The sequence below is a fragment of the Neopelma chrysocephalum genome, unplaced genomic scaffold (genome assembly GCF_003984885.1).
Source record: "Neopelma chrysocephalum unplaced genomic scaffold, ASM398488v2 Primary Assembly neopelma1_26, whole genome shotgun sequence".
Classification (NCBI taxonomy): Eukaryota; Metazoa; Chordata; class Aves; order Passeriformes; family Pipridae; genus Neopelma; species Neopelma chrysocephalum.
The window spans coordinates 20,083,595-20,104,283 of NW_020897695.1; the positions used below are offsets into that span (position 1 = coordinate 20,083,595).

The 20,689-nt window shown below is 41.4% G+C and overlaps 1 protein-coding gene across 3 annotated transcripts in view; it reads right to left on the reverse strand.

The window, feature by feature from the left end:
• Nucleotides 1-2,391: 2,391 nt before the first annotated feature.
• Nucleotides 2,392-20,689, reverse strand: part of VOPP1 (VOPP1, WBP1/VOPP1 family member) — a 79,281-nt gene continuing 60,983 nt past the window's right edge. For all 3 annotated transcript variants that reach the window (XM_027675808.1, XM_027675806.1, XM_027675807.1), the window contains 3 exons: nucleotides 8,714-8,791; nucleotides 6,540-6,676; nucleotides 2,392-2,845 (listed from right to left, as the gene is read on the reverse strand). In XM_027675808.1, coding sequence (XP_027531609.1) covers nucleotides 2,664-2,845; nucleotides 6,540-6,676; nucleotides 8,714-8,791 — 397 coding nt within the window. In that variant the 3' untranslated portion in view covers nucleotides 2,392-2,663. The remainder of the gene's footprint in view (nucleotides 2,846-6,539; nucleotides 6,677-8,713; nucleotides 8,792-20,689) is intronic.

Sequence of the window (20,689 nt, forward strand, 5' to 3'; positions counted from 1 at the left end):
TGGGGCAGTCTTAAAGGCAGGCAGGGAGTCAGCCGCATACGGGTCCAGTGCCTCTGGGAAGGGGCAGGAGAGTGCCCCACACATCCCCAAGTCTCCGAGCCACCAGCACCAACCTTATTTTGCAGTTGAAACACCACCTTGCCTCATCAGCAAGGTACCAAATCTCTGTTGTGTTAGAAAGGACACAGTAGATGCACTCAGAGAACTGCAACAGATAAAGCACCAAATCACCACAGGGCAGTTCACATTAGCAAAGCTGCAGCAGCTGGCAGCTCCTAGGGCATCACTACTGCCAAGTAAAATTCTGTTGGAATTGGTGAGGCAACAAGAGGAAAGGCATGTAAACAATCTGCAAGTAATTCATATGGATGTCCACATAGGTGTTGTGTTTTCAAGAAAAGACCAAGCACCAAGCAAGTTTGCTAGCAGAGAAGTCCATGTGTTTTAAGAGGTAGTGTCATCCATCAACACTAGGAAATAAACTACCCAGACTTCAGGAAAACTTCACCGGAAATTGAATTTCAATGTACAAAGGCTTCTATTCAATGTGTCCAGGACAATGCCAGCTGTCATAGATACATTTCATAATATAAAAGGACTTAACAACATCTATCTACTAACATGAGGTCTGTTGTCATTTCTATTGACAGAAAAAGGTTGGATTTGCTTTTAAAAAATCATCTTGTATACATAACCATACTCAGTGACATACACAGCTTTACAGTTCAAATGCACACTAATTTAGAAAATATATACAGTTGTGGTGTGCAGATGGAACTAGCATTCATATAGAAAATTTACTTTTTTGTTCTTACATGTCTATCAAGCCTTGACTGCACACACGGAAGTACTTTGCTTTGTCCCTTATTATGATGCACAGTAAGGGAAAGCCTTAGTTACAGGTTTACCCAAGTCAGGTATGCAGGAATGTACTCCTCCAAACCTAGCTCTGCTCCAGATGGCCACTAACTCCACCAGCAACTTTTAGGAACAGTGGCCCTTAGAAGTTTTCCTGTTAAGACACTCATATTTGCAATAAAAGAGATGCTCTGCAAATTCAGCTTGACACCTAGAAACAAGTTCTCACAAACCACTTGCACATAACAATGCCACCATAAAGCTTTGGCTCCCTGTGCAACTCAGGGCTTCACATTACTCCAAACCACCCTGGTGATCTCTGTGCCCTGGCTGGCGTGACACAGGAACAGTCTGTGTATTGGCAGTGAGTAAGCTTTTACTGGGTACCCAAAGGTCCACACTGGACTCCTAACTCTGTTTTAGCAGGTCCTTCAGCAGCAGGAGGCAATGGCATCTTTTTTTTGGTCACTCTTCAGTGGCATGACTCTGAATATGCACAAAGGGAGAAGGTCCCATTAGTACATAGTCATGTTTCAGAGCAGCTTCACATTTTTGCTAGACATAGAGGGGTGTAAGAGCCTTGACAGCTAAAGGGGCTCTGTGTTTACTTGAAGCTGTTCACCTGTGGTCACTCAGAGTTGGCCATGAGCATTCACAACAAAACACATGAAGAGCTGAGCCACTGAAAGTCAAACCATCTGTGCATCAGGTCAAACAATGCTATTAAGCACCTGTCCCAAAAAGTTATTATTTGCCTGAATCTAGAGAGGAGAGCAGATTTATAGATATGTCATCTGAAGATGACAGCTCCACTTGGTACATTTTGTGGCAGCAGTAAGACTATCATGAAAGCTACTATGCATCTGGGACTAAACTCCCATCAACATCAAAGGGAGTAAATATGTAACTATGCTCCCATCCATTCTTACTGTAAGTATTTTCCAATATAGGGAAGAAAACCTACATATTTCAGTGTTTCTACCTGTTCTGTCAGGAGGCACAAGTAGCTCTGAAGTCATAACACCTCCCTCTCATCACAAACATTTAGGTTATCTGTTTCATACAATCTCACTGCTGGCAAAACAAGGTGAGCCAGGATGCCAATCACACAGGCAGAGTCCAAGTGATGGACAAGAAACACTCTAGTCCCAGTCCTTCACTGTTTGGATGCATCATTTAAAGTAATGACTCCCTCTTTTCCAGGGCACGTGGCAGAGCCCCTGCCATGGCTCAACCAATGCTGGTACTCTAGTCACAGCGACTTCTATTGCAGCATCTTTCTGTTGTACATCAGAAGCAAACTGTACAAGAAAAAATCATAAAAGAAAAATATGGTAGTCACAATTTCTGACAAAAGCATTGCCTACCACTTCTACCCTCTTTCTCTGTCATTTCCCTTAGATGAGGGCATTTCTGCTGTGGGGTCTTAGGAGGGTGCATCACTCTGGGGCTGCAGAAAGAAGTGCTATCAGTAACGTGCCACAATGCAATTAAAATCACTATTAAAATGAACAACAAATAAAGAGAAAGACATACAGGTTTTAAATATAGGTTTCCATTAAAAGCATTACAAAGACAACTCTCATTTTGAAGACAAAGAAAAAAATCCACTTCTACTAAAAACAAAAGAAAAAAATTTAAAAATCACCCCCTTTGCAAATAACTTTAATGAGGAAAGGTGCAGGGAAGGGAGGGAGAGAGGACTTGGAGAACTAGCAAGTGTTCAAAAGGGCATATGCCCTCCATCTTGGTCATTTTGCAATTGCACCTTCTTCTCACACAGTCAGGTTAGAGAGCCAGAGTCCTCACGTGGAGGATTTCACCACCTGCTCGTATGGGGGAGGCGGTGTGTTGCAGTAGGAAGGTGGGGGTGGGTAAACTGGGTTTCCTTGTGGGGAATTGGGCTGGACGTGGAAAGCCATAGCCATGGGATTCATCACAGGTCCACCTGGATCTGTGTAATACGGCACTCCAGGTTGTTGTGACCCTGAAAGAAAGAAAAGGAGAGAAAAAGTATCAACAACAGCAGTGACATCAGGTTGTGGTCTCCCAGGGCCTGTGCTCTGCGCACCTGGACAAATTCAAGTTTTTTCAAAGTGTTCATCAGAGTAAAGACAAGGAGCTATTTTTCCCCCTTCCAGAGAAAACCCAGCCTTGCAGGACTACATTCACTTCTTCAGATATCACCAAGAAGTTTCAATTTTGCATCTAATGGATATCACTTAGTGAAACAAAGGGCACCACTAGTCCAAGTAACTACCATTTGAAAAGGAAAACAGCAATCCTTGTTCAGTTCCCCTGACAGAAAAGCTACTGTGTCTGCAGAGAGGAGAGGTGTAGGATCCCAGAGGGACAAAGGAGTTTCTACTGTGGCCCTGACTCAGGTGTCAAGTCTTACAGAAGGACTTCATAGATTATTTGGTGGTGTACTGGATCTGCTGATAAGCCAGAGTGCATCTCAAATAGATAATTTCCCTTCTAGGCATGATACAGCTTGGAAGCAATAGGCCAAGTTGAAGCCAGTTATGGCTGGCTAACACAATGGGACAAGATTGTTTTGCATAGATTAAATTTAGGAAATGATGTCTGAGCCTGCAGGGACACAAAGAGGAAGTTTATGATCAAACACAAAATTCCTTGGCTATGACACATGAGGAGTAACAGAGACTGTTGCCATTAGGAACCAAGGTGGTGTGTAACCCTCCTCAGATATCACAGTGGGTGGTGAAGATGACCTAATGCAATTGAATTCACAGACTGTCTCTATCTCAAGAAGTAAATTAGTTTTCTTCTCTTTCTCCCTGTCTACTTAAATAAAGATGGACTGAGAAAAAAAGACCAACAAGTTTTCTTCTTTTGATGCTAATCTGTGTTTCCTAAAATGACACAGCCTCTAAGGGATCTCCCCCTCAATCATTCCTTTCTGTGACCTTGGACTCAGTATTGCCACAGAAGTAATACAGGCTTCTTTAAGCATTCCTACAACCTCAAGCATTCAGGAAAAGCTACATGCCAAATCCCAAAACATGTTATTACAATATTAAAATCAGATAGGGAACATGGACACAAACTGTCCCAGAGCCTGAGGTGTCTGCCAAAGGAGCTGTGTTTGGACACTCAGGAGGAAAGATGATATAAAGCAGATCAGGAATGAAGCTATTTCCTTCTTAACACAGTAATTTTTAACACACCATCACAATAGTTTTTCCTTTTGCCTGTGTGAGTGAAGAGAGCTGCTCCGCAGCCTCCCTACTTTGCTGCAGTAACGAGAAGCCCCTGCACTGCATCCATCTATAGCATCAGTTCATGGCTGCAAGAGAGCCAGGCTGAGCTCTCACCTGTCCAAAAGCCAGGAGCTGAGTCTTACCTCTCCAAAATTTGGGCTATTACCCTCTTCTGTAGCCTTTTTCTTAAGCATTTTTGATTAAATGGACAGTTAAATCCTGCCCAGCTCTGTGTTGCTCATTTCCATCTTTATGGGAAATTGGAGAGGTTGAGGTAGCTTTCTGCACCTTGCTCTTCAGGAAAATAACCGTTTGCATTAAAACTTATGTGTATTATTGAATTGTGGCAGGAGAGAGGGGAGGGAAGTGTGGACACCAATCTTTCAGTTCATTAAATGCAGAAGAAAATAACATCTGAATATCAACATCCTTGTGGGATCAGCTGAGCAAGCATTTGGTCAGTGACTATAAAGGGACCTGACCATTGCCAGCACCTGAACTGCCAGTTTGGGGCTGCATAGGCCAGGACTGAAGTGAGGGATACCACCAGATCTGCAAACTGCTTCTTGTGGGTGAGATGTTCAATTTATTTTCCCAATCAGGCCCACAGAAAAAGCACTCCCAGCAGAAGATGCTGCTGGAATGGCAGAAGATGCTGCTTTTATCACTGCAGAGAAGGGAGACTGGCAATGAACCATGTTTTAAAGGGCTCCATGGACCTCAACAGTGAATTGGCTACTGCTACCAAACCTCGAAATTTCCTATTGAATATTCCTAGATTAGTAGAAAAACTAAAACTAAAAAATAATAATAAAAAAAGATGGGGTTACCTCAGAGCCCAAAGCTTTTAAGTAACAGTAACAAAAGTCTGGAAGCAGGTGCCATAAACAGGTCAAAGAGCTTGTGCTTTTTTTATATTTGTCCACGATTTGTGTTCCATGAAGCATCATGAAAAAGTAAAACAGTGCTCTAAATTTAAATCCATTGTTTACCAATCCAACCAAATACACTCCCTGTTCACATAATCTATTTTTCAGGCTTAAAAATATCGGTTTAGTTAGCTTGCCTCTCCCCACAGCTGAAAAATACTGTCTGTTCAGTCAAGGAGAAAAACAGATGCAGAATGGAAGCCCTAAAAAAACCTCTTAGGATTTAAACAAGGAGGGTGAATAAAGTGTCTGTAACACTTTTTTAACTGTTTAGACCTGAGAGAGGGTGGAGGAATGCAGTATGAGTCCATGCTTAAAGATAAAGAAGGAGCATTTCCAAAGTCTACACAAGGCACATGGATGTGTAATAGCTGGCACTGGAGCAGTAAGAGCCCAAATGCTGCATTTCTGCACAACACTCATAGTCACAGCAAGCTGGAGGGGGTTTAGGACACTTTTCTAAGGAGGCTGTCTTGATGCAGCCACAGTATTGCACAGAGATGTAATAGTTCAGAAGACTTTTGATAGAGAAGTTTTAAGCACCATATTTTCAGAGAGGTCCTTCTTGTCATTACAAAATATTCAGTTTTGTTTCCATGACGGTCTGGGAGGAAAAGTGCAAGTGTCCCAAGCACGCCTGCATATGTGTGCGTGAGTGTACTTTCGCTGGCACACTTTAGCACCGACTTGTGCAATGTGGAGAGTAGTTAAAAATGTCTCAGTTTGGCCCTGCTGAGGCAGGGAGAAAGAAAGCACCAGAGTGTGCACTCAGATAAAATCTCAGCACTGTAGAAGGTCTTTCAACTAGAGAGAGCTGCATTTAAAATAAGGCACAAACAGCTTCTGCTTACAGATGACTCACATTTTGCAGGATTCTCCCAACTGGAACTATTTAACAGAGGGGAAGAAATTACAAACTTTGAAAGCGGTATTGTCAGAGAAGCCCTCACTAGGTAGATCCTACTGATGCTCACAGCCAGTACTGACCGGAGAGACAGCAAACAGACTAACAATGGGAGAAGGACCACTTTGCCACAGAAAAACTGTAGCACAGAGCATTGAAGGCAAATAAAAAGAAAAGACTTGCAAGACAGCCAGACTGTGGAAGAAAACACTAGACTTTCCTTCACCTCTGCCAGATGTTATCAGTTGTATTTAAACTCTTTCTTCACAGTACTGTTGATTTTGGATACCTATCATTTTGTCTACACTGCAAAGGGGGAGCTTGCTAGCCTCCTTCCATGCATGGATACACAGCTGTAAAGGCATTAGGAACCAAAACAGAAGGGAACTCAAAGTCCTATGATCTTGGGTCTCAAAATCACTTCTGTACACTGCAGCTGAATAATGCTGTTTGAAAGCATCACTCATCGCAGGAGGTGGCTGCGTGGTTTAATCCAGTGCAATCCCTTGTCAGAATCCCACAGTTTCCAAAACCCAAACAAACAAAAGCTCAAAGCCCACCCTTTTAAAATACCTTGGCAAATGTAAGAAACTAGTGAAACTTTTATAATGAGCAGCCTCTGACCTGATGCAGTGTTGACTGGTTGTCTGGTGTAAGACACATTAAAAGTAGGTTCTTCTACTAATGGAGGAGGGTACATCCGTCTTCGGATAAAGAAACCAGCCCCACAACAGAACAAAACTCCCATCATCAAAAGGAACCTAGGGAAAAAAAAAAAAAAAGAGGGAAGTCAAAACCCACCTGCATTCAGGCAGCTCTCAAACCCAGACTGTTCACTGAAAACACTCTACATCAGCCTACGACTTTTAACAGGGTTTCTTAAATAAGTTGAGAGCAGGTCTGTCATTTGAGGCAGCACTCATGGGGCACTTATGGATGCATTATGGACATATTTAGTGATCTGTACTATTGTCAATATTTTCTGTCATGTAAAATACAAATCTGAAACAAAAACACCCTTGACCTTTTCAAAAGTTTATGTTCATACCTGACCATTGCCACCAGGATGCTGAACTGAAATTCCAGGTCAGTACAGTTTCAAACTGTGCATCTTGGATGCAGGCCCCAGGCTTATAGCATCTAGGCTGGTCAGGAGGTTTGTGGGAGACAGAGGAATACTATTCTGCAGTTGCCATTAAAAGAAGATTGTTAGATGTTCTTAAACTACCCAACACTGTAATTTCGTCTCCTGTGGGAAACATGGTAGCTGGCATTTAAGCTCAAGCCAGAAGACTGAAGCATTCAGCACTGATGATTACAAGCTTTGCTTTGTGCTTCCTAGATGGGTCATTACATTCTGAAGGAAAAGGACATAATTTTGCTTCAGTTCTCCTCCTCTCAGCTGCTTTTTTGACCTAACTAAACTGTCCTCATCATTCCCTTGCCCTGGTGCTGTGAAAGCAGGAATATGCAGCACGGGCACACAAGATTTTGTTCTTTTGACAGTGGCTTTCACTGTGTTTTCTTGAGGAGTTATCAGACATACCAGTGATTCATGCAGGCTCTTGTAAATACACATGGTTCTTCTGCTTAAGTGCCTTCTCGTTTGGTGGGCCTTGGACAATGACAACTGTGCTTTTTTGGAAGGGAAGGAAGTTGGTCAGAGGCAAGCCTACACACCATGCTTATCTCCTCTGAAGAATTCCCAGATGCCTGAGAGGAAGAGTGTGCCACAGCATAGCAGCAAGAGTAATTTCATGCAAAGGGTCAAACTGTTCTTGTTTCTACATTAGAAACAAGAGCAGAAGGAGGTCCTGTTTCTCTGAGCCAATATTAATACATTCCCCTTTGGCAATACTCCTACAAAGGATTTGTTCTGAACAGAAAAACAGAGATTTACGACGGCACCCCAGGGATTGAGATAGAGAGATCTTCAGTTACATCAGTAAGGATTGTACACTGAAATCCTACAGTCAGCTTTGGGAAATGTCTGTATTATAGTATATATCAGGCTTCTGGTTTTCAGTGTTTATTTTTTTCAATTTTTAAAGCTTTTATTTTTTTAATCAGACTTCAAATTCTACATAAAAATGCCTGAAATCAGGTTTTCTAGGAGACTATTTGCTTTCTCTCTACTGTAATGAGACAATGAGAAGGTTTTATTCAGGTGCTTTCTTAAATTCCACTCCAAAAGGAATTTACCTTATTTTTTCATTATGCATATAACAGTGATTTGTTTAAGCTTTATCCAGATTACTGAGCTGCTGGTTTCACAAGCTCAAATCTTTCTGCCTTCTTTTCCCTTGCTGTCATCTCCAGTAAAATCCTCATAGTCATAAATGTACTTCTCTTCCTTTTTAATTGAAGCCTCAATTCAGCTGGCAAGAATATATTAAACCCTGCCTAAAAGCACAATCCTCCTCATACAATCCTCTTTCAAAACTGAGTGCCCAACAAAAACAAATGAATACCGCTGCTTCATAGATAGTAGCTAGGACAGGCATAAGGAATTCAGCAATTTTGGATAAAAATGGGACGACTGCCTGTACAAAGCCACAGGATACAGAAGCAGGAAAGGTCAACCTGACATGAGTAACCTTTTCCAGTGTTTTCTCACTACATCGGGAGAATTTTATAAGTAAAAACACCAAATCATTGCATTTCTATGTACACATACACTTTACCGCATACTTGTACTACTGTACTTTAAAATGCTAGGGCTGGCAATACCCTGATTTAACTCCAGCAAACAAGACAAGATAAGGATAAACATAAAATTCCCAAATGCCCTGACTTACCAAAAATACCATAGTCGCTGGATAGAGAGAGCTCTTACACAGCATCTTGAACCACAGCAATCCTCATAGGAGCGACATCTGCAGAGCAATAAAAAGATGGGGCATAAGGGGAGTGGTTGTCACTCAGCTTAAAATGGCATTCCCAACCCTGACACCATTCACACCCCTGACCAAAGCATTATTTATGACATCGCCATGAGTCTGGGAGGTAAAGCCTTCCAAAAATGTTCAAGGCCAGGTTGGATGCAGTTTTGAGCATACTGGTCTAGTTGAAGGTCCCCTGCCACTAGAGGGGCAGGTAGGAGAGTTGGACTAGATGATCTTGAAAAGTCCCTTCCAACCCAAACCATTCTGTGGGCCTATGAACACGAACAGATTACCCTTGGCTGGATGAAGTTGTCAATCACATATGTGGAACAGCTCTCTCACTATTCAGGAAATTTTTGAGTGTTATTGAAACTACCTTCCTATATACCAAATCTCAAACCACCTCAAAAAGACTGAATGCAGTGTTCAATTCTATATAAAAAAGGACATGTTATAAAGAAAAGCAGTATTACTGTGTTTTCTTTCACAGTAAATGAACACAGGAGACCTCAAACAGACATCTGGGGTTTTATTCACTGCAACAGACAAGAACTGCCAGGACAAAACTGCAGATCACCCATTCTTTGGAAATCAGCAGCTTCCAAGTACAGAAACTACTGAATGCAAAGAAACACAATGTGTACTGTTATTTGCAAGTTTAACACCCTTTTTTGCTTCTCAGAAGTTGCACTGGACTGCAACTGCCAACAACTCCCAGTAGTAATGCAGGCTTTCCCCTAAAACCCCCCACATTTCAAATTAATATTTCATATGACATAGAACCATTTTTAAAGGTATTACAACACCAACAACTGGAAGCACAAGGTACTACTTCACTAAAAGCTAGAACATACATTAACAGCAAACTCTGAACAATTTCTATAGTAACTGCCATTTTCCACACCAATGAAACACGTTTCATAGGGAAAAGGACCGAGGTAACACAGAAACTATAGTGTCAGACTTGGATGAAAATATGCAGATTATCATACCCACATACCAAAAGAAAAGAGGAGGTGGCCACAGCTGGACTGATCTTTGTAAGTGTGTTCACATCTGTTTGCTTAATGCACATATTTATTTAAGCGTCAGATCTTAGAAAATCTCCTCAACTGCATGAGTGTGCTCTCATATTTGTATGCAAACTAAAAATCTTCAATTGAATAATTGTACAGTCAATTACACATTTACATGCTCAATTAACAAGCCTTCACTCACAAAACACATTGTCACATAGGCTTCAGCCTCTAACTGGGGCCAGAGGAGGATGCTCTATGGATACATAATCAGCTGTTTTGCAAGTGAAAACAGTTACATACTCTTCTGATGACAAATAAGTAGGATTTATTTAAGCAAGCTGGAGGCTCTGACATGATCACTATGGCAAGGTTCATTAATAGCCTCAGGCACCCTGTTTGAGACTGAGGCAAAGGAATTTGCTCATATCAAAAGAGAAGACACCCACTTTGCTGTCACTGAACCTGAAAGTGACCCATTTCCAACTCTTCTTCTTTAAAGCCAGGATCCTAACAACTGCTCATACTCAAAGCTACCAGACCTCATAAAACTACTGATAAGACTTAGCAACTTAGCATTAACTTCAGTCCTATCAGGACTAAGAAATTAAGCATCCCTCCATACTCCCACAGTGGATCAACCCAACAGGAGCTTTCAAGACATATGTCAAATGCACGGACAGATTCAGGTCCCTTACAAAATGGGCTAGAAGCTGCTGCCTTCTGTTAAACCAGTGGTCTACCATGACCCTTTTGCTCTTCAACATGCTTTTGGTTGAAGCACTTCAGCCACATTGATGGGCACCTGTCCCCTTGGCTGATGGTGCAAACTAAGGACTTTGTCAGGCTAGAAAAGCAGAGAAGAAGCAGCACCCATAAATCTAGAAGCCCTTCTTGAGGCCATTAAGGCAAAAATAAAAAGAAGGATTTTAGGGGTGATAGCAGTCTTTATCTCTGCCTCCACATACTGGCTTTGTCAGTTCAGACACCTACACCAGACCATACACAGGATGGGGAGGGGATGCACCATTTCCCAGAGCCCCAAGAGCTTAACTTGCAATAAAATTTAAACTAAAACAGAGAGGGCATGGATGCTGCACATACACCTCTCCTATGCCCAACCCCTGCATGGCTTATTTTGCATCTGTTTTCTCAAGAGCCAGAAGAGAAGGGAAACAGCTATTTTAAAATATATAATTATGGTCATTTAAACCACCAAAATTAAAGAAGCATCTGTATGAGAAGTATAGTACTTGAATTTACTTTTTATTTTTAATCTTTAAATTATCTAGGCTTATGAGTCAGCACCATTTTAAAAGTCTCAATGGTTTAGCTTTTATTCCGGCAAAAGAGGGCTAAAGTACCAGCTGGAAGTCAGAAATGCTACACTGCTGAATGTTTATGAAGCTCCTGAGACCATTGACTGGCAAACAAACAAGCCATCAAAGAGAAGTTTTGTCTCCCACACAGATGACTGCACTTCCAAATGGTTGAAAACAGTGATGTAAAGGACAGAAGAGTCTCTCATTGTGCCTGTGTTTAGAGAAGCTCCAATTCCTGATAATCCAATTCCTGAGCCAACTCATCTAAGGCTAAGCACTGTACTTGCTGGGTGGATTTATGAAGGTAAACCTGTATCACAACTCAGAGGCAAATCCCTTTGAGATCTGACACTAGTAACTTTTTCACTTGTCACTAGTAACCAAACTGGGGCTTTATTTTGTGTGCCTGTGAGAATGGACACATGTACCCATAGGTAGGAGCCTGGAATCAAGGACAATACCATGATAACAACCTGCTGTTTGTATTCCCCACCACCTGATCGCAGCACAAAAAAGACTGGAAGAACAAACAGCCCATTTGCTGATACTGCTGTCAGACTACAGCAAAAGCTCTGTTGATCTCTTGTTCTTGACTTAATGTGCTATCAAAAAACAACACAGCTTCTGACAATATCGATTCAAATAACACAACAATTAACTTACTTACAAAAGCCAGATTTATTAGCAGGCAAAAAACAACAATAAAATCAGTTTATTAATGGAGTAACATAGAAGCTTAAGCATAATCATTCTTTGATGTACTATCTCTTACTGCCTAACAGCAAATCTCAGCAAAATTAAGATCCCAGTTCATTAAAAAACCAAAACAACCAAACCAAACCAACCAACCAAACAAACAAAAACACACACAAGAAAACCCCAAACACAAAAAACCCCCTACAAAACATGATTAAGCATGCAAATATGTATTAATTGAATTGGTCTGCATTTTCTTTAAATTACACTTGTGTTTTGGTTCTGCTTTACAGAGAAGGATTGTTGTGCCCAATGCCAGTAGAAGAACAACCTTACTATCGACCCGAACTGGCTCGAGCCCATCTCCTACATGAGACTTTTCAAAAGCCAATTTCCCTATTTCACACATCATGATCCCAAGAACTGCATTTCTCTGGGGCAATGCTTGTTTCATTGATCAAAAGTTAACCCATGACATAGCGTAAGACATAATCCATTAGTTGCTCTACTAATCTACAACTTCACCAAGCATATGGTCTCTCTTTTGAAAACTGTCTGCAATGTGATGTATGATTTAGAAGGTACATCTTTTCATAATTCAGTAGAATGAAAGGACTGTATCTGCATGTCTAACAACTTGTAGAGGAGCTTAATGCTACAAGCACCCCAGAGAGGTTATTCCAAGGAACTCATTTTGCTACATGTGCCCACTGAAAATGGAAATCAAAACACAGAACAACTGTGCACTCAGAAGTCCCACCTAAGTAACTCTTAATCTCCCTCCAGAAAGATGTTGCAACACAAAGGCCACATTCTTCCACTGGCATTCACTTAAGCTCTTCAGGAACAGCAACACAAGCAAGGCCCTTGGCTGGTGGAGCAAAGTGATAGGCAACATCTGCTTTCCAGCCTTGGTCTTGGAGTTGGTTGTGTCTCCTTGGCACGTACATGGCTTAATTTTCAGCAGAGCCACAACTCCACCACAGTCACCTGCAATACAGGTTCCCAGCACCCAAAAGCACTTCTTTTCTTATATATGGCAAAAGTGATCTCAGCACATGCAAGAACAGTGCCTTGTAAAATGCAGGTCCAATTTTGGTGAATGGATAAGTAGATCATAATAAATATAACTGCTTCATAGATGAATGCAACTGTGACCTCAGTGGCACATCTGTACTTGAGAGTAAAACCACTGCTGCTGGTACCCAGGAGAGCACTAGAGATAGTTATCCAGATACTAGATAAATCACCTGGCCCGTAACTAAATAAATCACCCGGCCTGTAGGAAAACGTAAGGCAAAAAGGAAGAAAAGGTCTGTCAGGTAATTTTCTTTCTAGAGAACAGATGCAACAGAAACAATATTTGCTCATGTTAGAGTACTGTCTGCTTTGACACAATTAAAATCTCCAACAAGACAAGATACTTGGCTCCTGTCCTTCACACAGACATGAAAAACAAGAGCAGGAAACACCTGAAAAAGAGCTTATTTCTCAATTACTCTTTAAGTGAAGAGCCTATAAACACTGTCTCTGTGCAAGAATTCAGCAGAACATGGGAAATTCTCACCCACTTCTGATGGGATGAGAAGTATTTGCTCAGCTGCTCCTATCAAACCAACCCTTCTCACAATCTGCTGCTACCCAACAGCTTGCCATAACCCCAGCCCTCTCTTCTCAGACTCCAAGAGGAAAGCCACCCTACAGAGGGTTTGTTGTCTGTAAAGGTAGCAAGCCTCACCACATGGCTTTCTGGCCAGCACATATCCATCTAGAAATTTTCTGTGCTCCTCTTGTGGCAGACCCTAGCAAGAATTGACGTGGTTTGGGCTTTATCCACTGGTATACAGAACTTTAATTAGCCATTTTGCAACACAGGCTGCAGGCTTTTCTTTCATAGAACAAAGCAAAGAAACAACATAGCTTAAGGCTCTCACAAAAGTAAGCCACAGATAATGTGTATGACAAGTTTGAATTTTCTGGAGGTGGAATTGTAAATTCCTCATATCAACAGGAACGAGGACTTCTAGTTAATCATCGGTCCTCTTATTAAACAGACAATTAGTTCTTCATATCTCAAGCTGCTCCCAGTGGGCGAGCAGTCCTACTGCATCTCACCCCTGCTTTGAGAAATCATAAGCAGTCTGCTGGCAGGGGGCAATTGGTACCCAGGAATTTGCTGTTGGCCTCAGTTTAAGATACTAATGCATAGTAAACCATTTTTTCCTTCACCAAGCCACTGCCTGGTCAAATACAGAGAAGGATAGGGGTACTAATGGCCAGCTGTTAGGTGCCACCAAGTCTTTCAAAATTTTAATTCAGGGCCTCCCTATCTAGAAAGGGTTAGAAAGCTTCAAGATGACTGGTGTCAGATGCACCTTGATGCTGTTCACCTGCTGTCAAACCAGGTACAAAACTTCCTGTCCCACTGACAGGAAGCCAGAAGAAATTCATTCTCATCCTCTCATTAGGGTTCTTGCCTGGGACACGGAAGATATAATAATCTGGTGAGTACTTCAAAGAGCCTCCACAGGAAAAACTGAGGCTCACTCATGATAAGTCAAAACTGTGGTTATCGCATCCTCTGGGAATGAGAAGGGGATGGACTGGGTGCTCTACTCCACCTCAGCCAGAGGAGGGTCTGATCTCACAGGAGTACTCCACTGGATGACAGAGACTGCCCTCTTTTTCTTCACCTTTCTCAGAATAAGCTGCCTATGCCTCAGCAGTCCCCAACTCCAAAATCATTCATAGTTTTAAATCTCAAATTAGGTCATTAGGCCATCTGCTTGATGGCCTGTGAAGGCTGTGATATTAAATCCCTCTCGCCTTCCCAGGACTCGCTCCTAGCAAGATGAGTTGGGTGTTAATTTGGTAGCCTAATTCTCCCCAGATTGTGCTTTAGACAACTGATCCATTGAAGGAAATTCAAGTGCATGGCAAGGCATCTAGCTGCTGGGTGATTACAACAGTCAGTACTACAACCTCAACGGCTGCATCAAAATCAAGGGGAATCTCGTCCCTTATCTGAAGCAAGGAATAGGCCACCCTAAGGGCACTGACTACTGAAGCTAGTTGTGATGGTTTGTATTGTTATTGTTTAAAGCCACACAGAACTGAGCAATGGTGGCCGGTTTTTGTTGCCTTTTTATACAGATGGTCTGATAATTACTGCTGTCTTCCTTCACCATACAAACTGTGCACTTAGTTCTTGCATTGAACTACATATGCGAACAGGCCTTCCCTGTGGCTGCTCGCTGCTAAATTGGTGGCCCTGGCCTAAATCCAGGTCTCCGTTTCTGTACAGTGCCAGACATTCAAGGCGCCTGGAAGTGTGCAGAACTATTACACTGCCTCCCCTCTCTCTTCTCCATGTTGGCTTCAAATCAAATGGAAGAATAAATCAGTGGCTATATTACTGCCCTAAGCACACACCTGCTGACGCTTCATGCAGCTGTAATTGCAAAAGGAAAGCTAAGTGTGACATCAGGAAAGCCAACTTAATTAAAAGCAGTAAACGTAACAGGATGTGGAGCACAGAAAGTAGCTACCATCATGCAACACACCAGGTGTGTATAGTTTGGGAGGGGACAGGGAGTTCCCAGCCTCTTCTACACACATTGATAGAAGAAGTGCCCTCTAAGCTATTTGAGTAATAGCAAGAGAAAAATCACTTTTTAATGCTTTTATCTGAAACATTTGCAGGTTCTTGATAATGCACAGAGTTATTATTATGGACTGACCACCAAGAACATAAGGGCTTACATTCAAAAGCCAGATGAATATGACAGTGTGATAAATACAACAAAACTTAACCTGCAAAGTTAAGAGAGGCATGTGGAAATGCACAAGAAATTTAGTTCAAAAACCATGAAAAACCACAAACAGAATATATTCATTATTTTCCACAATCAGAAAAATAATTGACTCTTCCCATGCATGGCAGGAACATGCTTTAAACATGAAGAGTATTAGCAAGCATTCATTTTTGAGGTTTACATTAATGTTCCTATACTAACTATAAATGAAAAATTAAACAGATTTGATCAACATAAATGTGTACATGTGCTGTACAGTTGTCTGCTGTATGCAGTAAACTGATTTCTATGGCAGAAACATATTAGCCTAAAAATACAGCACTTCCACCTTCACATGTTTTCAACATTAATTCAGGTCCTGCTTTGCATAAGAATTAGACATTACAAGATGGCATTCCCCTGTGTTGGTTCTGTTCTTCACATAATTATCAACAGCAATGGTTAACACTTTCTTCAAGAGAAAATGTGCATGTTTCTTCCTGGAATGTGCATGTTTCTTTCACAGGGTAGCACACCTTTGATAAGTAAAAACACACTTAGACAAGGAACCCATGGCTGAGCTCCAATGCAAAAAGTCAGTATTCAGGAGGTGGAACAGGTACAGGCTACCAAGAAGGCATTTAGAAATCATCACACATACAAGTAGGTGTGATGTTAGGAAAGCTGAACCTCACTTACAACTATCAGCTGCAAGGGACACCAAGTCCAGCAAGAAGAGCTTCTACCACCACACTTGCAGTGGATGGTATCCATGGACAAGCTGGAGAACGGTAAATGTCATTTACTTCAACTTCAGGAAGGTTTTCCATACTGTCTCCCTCAATATTCTTGTAATCAAGTTCAGACCTTACAGTCTGGACAGGTGAACAGTTAAATGGGTTAAAAAGAAAAAGACCAAACAAAAAGCCCCTGGCTGGATGGTGAGGCTCAGAGGGCAGTAGACAATGGGTCACACACTCTTCCTAGAGGGTATGAAATAAATGCTGGTAGTACCACAGAGGTCTGGATCAGTCCTGTAGACAAGCATGTTGCTGGAATTGGTGACAGAGTACTCTCATCAAGTTTGGAGATTGCACCAAACTGGGGATTACTCAATGAGCTCAAGAGCAGGGCTGCCAAAGTCTAGACTGGTTGGAAGAATGGCCTTACAGGAACCTCATGAAACTCAAACAAAAAGAAATGAAAAGTCTTTGCTGTGGGAAGAATTAAGATCTTGTTAGCTGCGGAGCAGCTCTGCTGAAAAGGCACCAGGGGTCATGGTAGACAGCAAGTCAACATGAGCCAGCAGCATACCATGAGCCAGCATCCTGGGCTGTGTCAACAGAAGCCTAGCCAGTGGATCAAGGGAAGTAACTATTATCTTTTGCGAGCACTTGTTGGACCATATGTAAAACACCACATTTTGTTTTGGCATCTCCAGTAAGAAGAATAAAACTGGAACGAGCTCAGCAAAAGGCCACCAAGATAGACAGGGGCTGTGGTATTTGCCCTGTGAGGAGAGAGTGAGGGACTTGGGCTTGTTCAGCTGAGGTATGTGAAGAAACTTATCCACCAAGAGGAGAGCTAGGCAGCAGAGCACATTGCACAGAGAGGTTGTGCCATCTTCTTCCTTGGAGTTCTCAAGACCTAACTAGGTAAAGTCCTAAGCCACCTGGTCTGACCTCATGGCTGACCCTGCACTGAGCAGGTTGTCGGACTCAATGTCTCCCGAGAACCTTCCCACCTGAGTTATTCTGCTTCCTAATCTTCTAATCTGTTTTCCTCACTACTTCTCTTAGAATATCACATTTTTTAAAAGCATAATACACAATAATCCAACAGGATGAGCTGAGATGATGTTAACTCAACACTAGGTAATATCAAAACTCTAAGTCAGTCACCCTGTGGGCGACTACTTCACTGACCCAGTGACATCAGCCATGATATTTCTATTGCTGTGGACCCATGCTTATCATTCATACTCCAAAAAATTTGTGCTACCTTATAAACATGCCATAATGCCTGGCAAGGAGAGGATTAGAAACACACAGGTTCTAGCATCTGGAATTCATTACCTCATTAAAAGCCCCAATGTGATGGCAGCTAACAACTGGCATTCACTTAAGAGTTGAACTCGATGATCCTTGTGGGTCCCTTCCAACTCAGAATATCCTGTGATTCTGACTCAACTGAAGGAAAAATAAACAGAAGAGACCTATGGGATTGATCAGTCATACCAGGGAACATACTTCACCCTGCAATGAGGGGGACATTCACAGTCATTCTAGTCAAACTACTCATCAGCAAAATGTAAGGCAGCCTTCCCTCTCCTATTCATTCCCAGTTCAGAACTGAAAAAAACATCTGGAGTATCTTAAGCTCTGCTGGCATCTGCATACAGAAGAGGTGGTTTTGCAATTTAATGCATTCACTATGTTACTATTCAGATTATTGTCATGAAAGAGAAGTACCTTGACCATTTCTTCTGCCAACCATCAACACATCCAGAACAAGGCTGAGCTGGCTTACTTAAGTGATAGTAGGATGAGGATCCTTGTAGAGCATCAGAGTCAAGTCTTTTGAGGCAGCTTTGTGAATTGCTTTCTCTACATCCACACAAGGAGATATACGATCTAATTCTTTAAGCAAAGTCAGGAATAAGTCAGGTCCCTGCTTTTCCAAAGGATAAGAATTAGACTCCAATAGCTAATTCCTTTATCCTCCTTATATTTTTTTATTTATTTTTCCAGGCCATATAATAAACATTTTGCTGAAGCAGGAGAAAAGTATCTAACTGGCAACAGTTCTAACTTGGGGAACTAGGATATGGAGAAATGATTACTTTAGTTAGTGAAGTAAGTTATGAGCAGTCTTGGAAATTCTCTGTATTAACAGTATAAGACTAATGTATGACTCTCAGATTCCTAGTAAGCTTTCCATGTTCATTTCTGGTTCTGAATAACCTGAATAACACAGGAGAGGAAGAAAAGTTTGGAAAATTATCAAATCCTCAATCGAGTCTTAAGAAATGGAATTCTACTTGGAAGAAGTATGTTTGAATTAAACTAAAGCTTACTGATGACATATGAAGGATAGAACAACTATGTCCAGTTGAAAAATAATTTTTAAAATGTATTAATACTATTAAATATTTGGACAGAAAGATGTATCAGTTCTGTAACTGCGATCTTCAACCACTGCCCTAGCTGTTAAGACAGAAAGCATAACCAACGTGTTTTAAGAAAGTTTTGAGCAACATCTCTAACAGATTTTTCTTCTTTAAATAATTACACTGATAGACAGATTGAATAAAAAAACTAAAAAAAAAAACCAAACTTAAGCTCTGAAAGAACAGTCATAACACTGCAACTTTTACCTCCCTCCCCTCAAATCTAGCTGAATTTCCAGAACACTTATTTTGGCACACTGATTTCTTATCCCATGTTCCTCTTGCTTAGCAGACACATTCTTATCTCTGTCTTTGGATGGCTCAAGCAGAGCCTTTACAGGAAAGATTAACTCAGCTATCTTGCCTTTAAACTTCTGATAAAAGCAAACAACCATTTTATGTGATGGTCCACTGGATTTCTATTACTCTGGGTAATTTAAAAAGAGGCAGCTTCTAGGAGGATGTGCCTACCCAGAAGTGATAAGGCACGTAGACATGCCAGTCCAGGTATACCTCAGTCCCAGCACTCCACACTACATTTGTGAATTGACAGAGGATTTGGCATTTCTGAGCTGATGTGCCAACTTTTTCATTATAATACAAACTATCTTCACGAGAGATGTTACATAGTGCCAGCGTTGGACTGAAATCACTGGGAAATTATTAAAAAGGGTTGCTGGGTTTCGTAAGGCTTCAAAAATAGTCTCAAGACCAAAGGAAAGACTACATATGTTAACTGGGTAGATAAAAAGTTCTATCAGAAAACCAGTGACAGAAAGGAATGGAATCTAGTGCAAAATCATTTAACTAAATATATCTGCTTCTTATGGACTGTTGCTACAGAAAGTGTAAGATAAAATAAAACCCATTTCACTACAGCACATTCCAGATCTAGATTCGCACAGGGGAGGCACTCTCAGGATAAAGTTACATATTATGCCTCCAGATGATTTAACACATAACCCATATGCTAATGAAGACAAAGCTATTCATGCCTCCTCCCCCATAATATGCAGAATGCTCCCTTCCTCCCATTTCACCAGTGTTTGCCAAAAACTATACCATGCTGATTCAACACTGACTAGAATGTGCTAAAATGAGCAACTTTCTGTGGGATTAGCAAATTGAATTAACTCAGTGAAGGGTCAAACAACTGCTGAAGCAATGGGGCTTCACCCTAAGATATTGAGATTGGTGTTGCGCCTCTCCTCCACCATACAGGTGTGAAAAGACAGCCCAGGTAGGAAGCAGTTGGGGATCCTAGACAACAGAAATTGAAATTGCATAAGTAACAAAGTAGGAAACCCCAGGCATTGAAGATCTAAATGACCTTCCTATTGTTTTGATCATGCCCCCTTTAAACCTACTGGGCTCCAATGTCCTCAAATACCCTCTCTCCCCTCCTTTCCAAATTTCTTCACTTGTCATACATTATCTATCCTCTCAGCTTTACCATACCCAAATCATTATTGTCCTTCCTTAGTGTTTCTTCTTTCCCCTTAAACTCATATTTACAACAACAACAGCATTAACATGACACTCATCACCATCTAAACAATCACCTAGCACACACATCCCACCCCTTTCCCCTTCCTTTTTCCATTTACTTACACTGTGCAGGAGACTGGAAATCACAACACTTTTATGCAGTGATTCAGACAACATGGTGCTGCACTAACTACCACAAAAACACACAAGAACAGTCTTCTGATTGACCTGACATTGCCAATATACAACAGGACTTTTTTTGAACCCCTTCCTTTTGCACAACTCTGTATGTATTTACCTGGGGCACAAATGGTCTGAACTAACACCCAATATCTAAGCATTGCCAAGGGAGACAAACACTGGCTGTGAAAGCATGTGGGCAGAAACATAAGAAGAACACCAAG